This window comes from Ictalurus punctatus, chromosome 3 (genome assembly GCF_001660625.3).
Source record: "Ictalurus punctatus breed USDA103 chromosome 3, Coco_2.0, whole genome shotgun sequence".
NCBI lineage: Eukaryota > Metazoa > Chordata > Actinopteri > Siluriformes > Ictaluridae > Ictalurus > Ictalurus punctatus.
In genome coordinates this window covers 32093052-32100329 of record NC_030418.2, presented here as the reverse complement: position 1 = coordinate 32100329, position 7278 = coordinate 32093052, and the positions used below count along the sequence as shown (strand labels likewise).

At 57.3% G+C, this 7278-nt stretch overlaps 1 protein-coding gene across 1 annotated transcript; it reads left to right on the top strand.

Annotated features, from left to right (window-relative positions):
- The first annotated feature begins 799 nt into the window (after positions 1–799).
- Positions 800–5501, top strand: LOC128632749 (uncharacterized). The gene is made up of 2 exons (XM_053679893.1): positions 800–5149; positions 5243–5501. The coding sequence occupies exons 1-2, from the start codon at positions 822–824 to the stop codon at positions 5421–5423; spliced, it is 4509 nt and encodes a 1502-aa protein (XP_053535868.1). The 5' UTR covers positions 800–821; the 3' UTR covers positions 5424–5501.
- Positions 5502–7278: the final 1777 nt, after the last annotated feature.

The window sequence follows — 7278 nt, the reverse complement described above, 5'->3', positions numbered from 1 at the left end:
CCGGCAGAGATCCGGCGCACACCAGAGGGAAAACGCTCCTTCTCCGACTGCCGCACCGGCACGACGTGGGCAGCTTCCTGCCGAACATTCCGCCAGCTGGAAGGACCGCCGCGGCAGGGCGGGGCTGACGCGACTCCGGCCCGCGATTGGCGGATCCAACGGGGAAGTCCCACCACTCAGGCGACGACGGAGGAGGATAAAAGAGCGCGCTTCCGGCCGGGAAGCGGAAGAGAATATCGTGGCGTCAAAACGGACTCCGTGCGTGTTTGCAGCGATTCGCAACCTCCGATCACGACGGTAACCTCACGCCTCACGCTAAATTCTTCTCTCTCTCTCTCTCCCTCTCTCCAGGAGTCGTAAGCGCGGACGAGACCGCCGGATAGTGAGAGTCGCACACACGGAGGACGCCGGCCCGAGAAAACCCCCGCCCCGCCTCGGGAATCCCGCCTCCGCCACGAGTCGACTCCGCCGGCCGTCACGCCTTCACAAACCCCCGCACTCTTCCATTTATCACACGTTCACCTCACCCTAGCCACAATAAAGCACCGTCTGCAACCACCCTTTGGTCTCCTGTGGGTCTGTACGCCGCCCTTCCCCGGGCTAATTCCTCACAACTGGTGGAGGATGCAGGCATAGTACAGACCCGCCTACTGCAAAGAAAAAAAAAAAAAAAAAAAAAAACCCATCAAAAGAAAAACACACAAAAAAAAAAAAAAAAAAAAACATCAAAAGAAAAACACAAAAAAAAAAAAAAAAAAAAAAAAAGTTTATAAATAAACCCGCGAGAGAGAGAGGAAAAAAAAAAAAAAAAAAAAAAAAAAATGGACCCCACCCTGCAACACTTGCTGGAGACCAGCCTCCAGCAGCACGCCGTGACGCAGCAGCTCGCCGAAAGCCTTCAGGTCGCCACACAGACACTGATCGCCATGAGGACTGAGACCCCCGCCGCCTCCACGCCTCTCCCCGACGCAACCAGCGAGATCCGCCGCCTACTACCCCCCCTTGGCCCCGAAGAGGACCTTGAGGCGTACTTCGAGACCTTCGAGAGTATCGCCTGCCGGGAGGGGTGGGACCGTGACGACTGGCCCCGGGCCCTTGGTCCCCTGCTCACGGGAGAGGCCCGAACAGCCTACTATGCCCTCGACCCGGAGGAGGCTACGGACTACCTGGCGATGAAGGAGGGAGTCCTGGCGTGGTGTGGCCGAACCCCTGGCCGGGCCGCTACTGAATTCCATCGTTGGGTTTATCGAACAGGTGCTCGACCACGTTGCCAGATGAACGCCCTCCTCCGGATCACCAAACGATGGCTCCGACCGGATCGGCATACCGCCTCGGAGGTGGCGGAGAAGGTGGCGGTCGACCGTTTCCTGAGAGCGCTACCCCGGGCAGAGAGACAGGCCGTGGGGGCCCACGCCCCAACTACGCCCCAGGAACTCCTGACTGCCCTGGAGCGAACCTTGGCCACCCTGGAGCTCGACTCCGGGGAGCAGCAGCACCTCGATCGGCCCCTCGGTGCCCAGGGCCCCCGGTCTGACCGCCAGACCCGGCCCCGCATCTGGAGGAACCCACAGAGGGCGCCCACTTGTGAACACCCCCGAGACGAGCCCATGCCTACAGAGCCGGAGAGGGAAGCCGCCCGGCTGCTTACAAAACCATGGCTGGCAGGCTGCGCCCTCCATCAGCAGCAACCGCCGGAGGCGCCCTCCGTGACGGTGTGGGTCGAAGGGAGACCGGTAACCGCCCTACTGGACACCGGGAGCACGGTGACCCTTGCCCAACCCTCCATCCTGCCTGAGGGGCGCCGACCAAGCGGGACGCTTACCGTGACATGCGTCCATGGGGACACCCGGGAGGTCCCCTCAGCTGAGGTCCAGATCCGGAGCGAAGCCAGCACCTGGCCCCTCCAGGTCGGAATCATCCCCGAACTCCCCGTGCCCCTCCTCCTGGGACGAGACTGGCCAGGATTCCGGGTGGTACCGAGAGCCGAGTCCTGGAGACCGCGGCGGCGGGGGAAGGGGATCCCAACCCGGCCGGCCTACCTGGCCCAGGACGACGGAGAGGCCACCTCAGAAGGTAAGACCCCCCAAACTACTAACCCTCTGTCATCTGTCTTTCCCCAGGTAAACCGGGAGGGAAAGTTCGGTCGGGAACAGAAGGAGGACGACCGACTGAAGCACTGCTGGGCCCAGGTACGGGTGATAGAGGGGGTCGACCAGAGCCCAGACCTGAGGCTCCCCACATCGTACTTCCTCGTCCGAGGGGGGCTCCTGTACCAACGGGCCTGCCGCCGCGGGGAGCAGGTGGACCTACTGGTGGTACCCCGAGCCAAGACAGCCATCTTATTACACCTAGCCCACACCCATCCCCTCGGCGGCCACCTGGGGGCCCGAAATACCCTGGAGAAACTGCGGGACCGCTTCGTGTGGCCCGGGATGGACGCGGAGGTCCGGACCTTTTGTCAACAGTGCCCGCAGTGCCAACGCACGGCCCCGCGGAGGCCCCCGCCGGCGCCCCTGATACCCCTGCCCATCATCGGTGTCCCGTTTGAGCGAGTGGGCATGGATCTCGTGGGGCCCCTACCCAAGTCGGCCCGGGGCCATGAATACATCCTGGTCCTGGTCGACTACGCCACTCGGTACCCTGAGGCGGTGCCGCTCCGCAAGGCCACCTCGCAAAACATCGCCAGGGAGCTGGTACTCCTCTTCAGTCGAGTGGGGATCCCCAAGGACGTGTTGACCGACCAAGGTACGCCGTTTGTCTCGAAGCTAATGGCGGATTTGTGTCGTATGTTACAGGTGAAGCACCTCCGGACGTCCGTCTACCACCCCCAAACCGACGGACTTGTTGAAAGGTTCAATCAGACCCTCAAGCGGATGCTGCGCCGGGTGGTGGACGAGGAGGGGAGGAACTGGGACCTCCTCCTCCCCTACGTACTCTTCGCCGTTCGGGAGTGCCCCCAGGCGTCCACGGGCTTCACGCCCTTCGAGCTCCTGTTCGGGCGGCGGCCGCGGGGATTGTTGGATGTAGCCCGCGAAGCCTGGGAGGAGCAACCATCCCCGTTCCGCTCCGTCGTCGAGTACGTGCAGGACATGCAAGCCAGGATTGACAGGGTGGGCCCCATCGTCCGGGAGCACATGCTGGCGGCGCAGGAGGAGCAGAAGAAGGTATACAACCGCCCCGCACAGCCCCGGGAATTCCAGCCGGGGGACCGGGTCCTCCTGTTAGTGCCCAGCAGCGCCTGCAAGTTCCTCGCCCGGTGGCAAGGTCCATACACTGTCCTCGAGCGCCGGGGCCCAGTCAACTACCGCCTACAGCAACCCGGTAAGCCGAAGGACGGGAAGCTATACCACATAAACCTGCTGAAAAAGTGGGTGGAACCAACCCCGGTGGTGTCGGCGTTCGCAGTTCAGGACTCGGACCGGGGCAAGGGTACCTTGGTCGGCTTCGGGGAGGACCTCACCCCCACCCAAAGACAGGAGCTTACCGAGCTGACCGACCAGTTTGCAGATGTGTTTTCGGCTGCCCCGGGAATGACTCAGCTGGTCCAGCATGAAATCAAGACTCCTCCCGGTGTAGTGGTGAGACAAAGGCCATACCGTGTCCCCGAGGCCCGGCGCCAGGCCATCGAGGAGGAAATCAGTCGCATGCTGCGGGACCACATCATCGAGGAGTCCAGCAGCCCCTGGTCCAGCCCCATCGTCGTCGTGCCGAAGCCGGATGGGAGCATGAGGCTATGCAATGACTTCCGGAGGCTGAACCAGGTGTCGGAGTTTGACAGCTACCCCCTCCCCAGAGTGGACGACCTGATTGAGAGGCTGGGGAGAGCCCGATTCATATCGACCCTGGACCTCACCAAAGGCTATTGGCAAGTGGCGCTCGCACCGGAGGCAAGGCCCAAGACAGCCTTTAGCACGGCCACCGGCCACTGGCAGTACCGGGTTCTCCCCTTTGGGCTGCACGGGGCGCCCGCCACGTTCCAGCGGCTAATGGACATCCTCCTGCGACCCCACCGACAGTTTGCCGCGGCCTACCTGGACGACGTGGTCATACACTCCTCCACCTGGGCCGACCACCTGTTCCACCTCAGGGAGATCCTGAAAGCCCTCCGGGAGGCCGGCCTGACGGCGAACCCAAAGAAATGCCACCTAGGGCTGACGGAAGCCCAGTACCTGGGATACCGCATCGGACGGGGGATGCTGAAGCCCCAACAAAAAAAGATCGAGGCTGTGAAGGACTACCCACGTCCAACGTCGAAAAAACAGGTACGTGCCTTCTTGGGATTGGCGGGCTACTATCGCAGGTTCGTGCCTAACTTTTCTGCTGTAGCCTCTCCCCTCTCAGACCTCACAAAGAAGGGCCAGCCAGACCAGGTGAGGTGGACAGCCGATGCAGAAAGGGCCTTCCAGGCCCTAAAAGAAGCCCTCACCAGCGCGCCGATACTCCGCAACCCGGACTTTGACCTCCCGTTCACTGTACATACTGATGCGTCCGAGACCGGGCTGGGTGCCGTCCTCTCCCAGACCTTCGACGGGGAAGAACACCCAGTCCTCTACATCAGCCGGAAGCTGTCCCCGGCCGAGAGGAAGTATGCGGCGGTCGAGCGGGAGGCACTAGCAATAAAATGGGCCATCGAGGAGCTGCGATACTATCTGGCGGGCAGGCACTTCATCCTCATAACCGACCACGCCCCCCTGCAGTGGATGGCCAAGGCGAAGGACACCAACGCCCGGGTAACCCGCTGGTTCCTCGCCTTACAAGACTTCTCTTTTCAGGTTAAGCACCGGGCAGGGGCCCAGCATGGTAACGCGGATGGGCTCTCACGACGAGCCGCCCTCTGGGCCCACCACCGAGCGGCAGTAGGCTCGGAGCTGAGGGGGGGGTACTGTCGCGACCGGCAGAGATCCGGCGCACACCAGAGGGAAAACGCTCCTTCTCCGACTGCCGCACCGGCACGACGTGGGCAGCTTCCTGCCGAACATTCCGCCAGCTGGAAGGACCGCCGCGGCAGGGCGGGGCTGACGCGACTCCGGCCCGCGATTGGCGGATCCAACGGGGAAGTCCCACCACTCAGGCGACGACGGAGGAGGATAAAAGAGCGCGCTTCCGGCCGGGAAGCGGAAGAGAATATCGTGGCGTCAAAACGGACTCCGTGCGTGTTTGCAGCGATTCGCAACCTCCGATCACGACGGTAACCTCACGCCTCACGCTAAATTCTTCTCTCTCTCTCTCTCCCTCTCTCCAGGAGTCGTAAGCGCGGACGAGACCGCCGGATAGTGAGAGTCGCACACACGGAGGACGCCGGCCCGAGAAAACCCCCGCCCCGCCTCGGGAATCCCGCCTCCGCCACGAGTCGACTCCGCCGGCCGTCACGCCTTCACAAACCCCCGCACTCTTCCATTTATCACACGTTCACCTCACCCTAGCCACAATAAAGCACCGTCTGCAACCACCCTTTGGTCTCCTGTGGGTCTGTACGCCGCCCTTCCCCGGGCTAATTCCTCACAATAGTTTATGAAGGACTGGAACCCCGATGGACTGTTAGCCAGCCCGAACAGCATTACAAGGTATTCGTAGTGACCACTGCTGGTGGAGAAGACTATCTTCCACTCATCCCCTTCTCAGATGCGAATGAGATTGTAGGGGCAGAATAGGTCGAGCTTGGTATATACCTTAGCAGTCCTTAACTGTTCCAAAGCTGCCGGTACCACGGACAGTGGGTATCTCAATTTGACTGTAATGTAATTTAGGCCACGATAGTCAATACAAGGATGAAGGCCCCCCTTCTTTTCCACAAAAAAACCCCCACATGGACGAGCAGGTTGGGTCCCATCACATGATCTGTCTCTTACGCCATGAAATCTGCGGGTTATGGTTCTGTAGCCATGGTAGGCTGAGGATGACAGGGTGTTGTGGTGAGTGGATGGCAAAGCGCCTCTTTGATAGAACAGCAGAAGAAATATCAACGCTCAAAACCACTGCCGAGGCCAACGAGACTTCACAAAGAATGAGCAAACACACAGGGTTTAGATAGTCTATATGATGAGGCACAGGTGTGCTGTAATCAGTCTATGCATGCGGGCTCTTGGACAATGTAGTCCAGTGGGCCCTTGGGTAATGTGGTCCCATGTTAGAACTTGGGTGAGTGAGATCTCCGGTGGTCAATTGATGAATCTTCCCTGGTGTTCCTGACAACGGGTGTGATGGTCAGGTGTCCACATACTTTGGAAATATAGTGTATCCACATATATCCCATCTAGAGTCTAGAGTGGGAAAAGATGTGCTTTTTTTCTCAATAAAGTCACTTCAGGAAGTGCTTGCTTTATTTCTCTTGTCTCTTGCTGAAATCAAAACAAAACCAAGTATTGATCAGTTTCAAATGTAGAACAATAAAATATAAAAGAGGTTTAAGGATTGTGCCCTGTTACCAACTTTCCCCTATATGATTGTATATAGCAAGCGAACTTCAGTTATAAGGATAACGTATGGGGAAAGATGGGGTAAAAACACGATTTCAACAGGAATGTGCTGAACCCAACTCTGATCCTGTCGAAGTCTTCAGGCTGTTCTTTCCATACTCTTTTACACCAACAGTCAGTTCTCACATCCTCAAGACATGTGCTAATAATAGTATGTGTTTGCTGATGGACAGCGTCGGGTCAATCTGCTCTGGGCTTTACATGAACACGGGCCTCGGCTGTACAATAGGTTACCAGCCTACATGTGGAAAGGAATAACAAAGTGTAACATTACATATTACACAGGCTCTGAATTAGGGCTTTGATTGCGGCATAAATCCTGAAATAGCCAGCTTTAGATTTGGTGAAGAACCGCTTAAAGGAATTCAGGGCGAATGATTTACACAGTCGATCTGATAAGACAACATCTTTTCTGTAAATATGAGCCGTAAACCACATCCTGTTGTTCAATGACTGTATGAAATGATTTATTATAATTTATCTAATTGAAAAAAGAAAAAAAAACATGCTTGTGTAACTCAACACTATAACTTCATGGAGGCAGCCATTTTATTTCGGTTAATTTGGTGTCATTCCACCTCATCCTCTCGTTTTCTAAATTTCAAAGACATAGTTCTAACAGAAAGCTTCAACATTATACAGATGAAAATACAGTTTCGTGCTGAACTTAATTTTAAAGAAATGACTATCCTTGCTATTTTATGCCACTAAAAACAAGATTATTTGATTCAAAATATTAAGTATATTTCGTCCAATGACTTGAGTAGGCTGATTGGCATTTCCAAATTGTTTCTAATGTGTG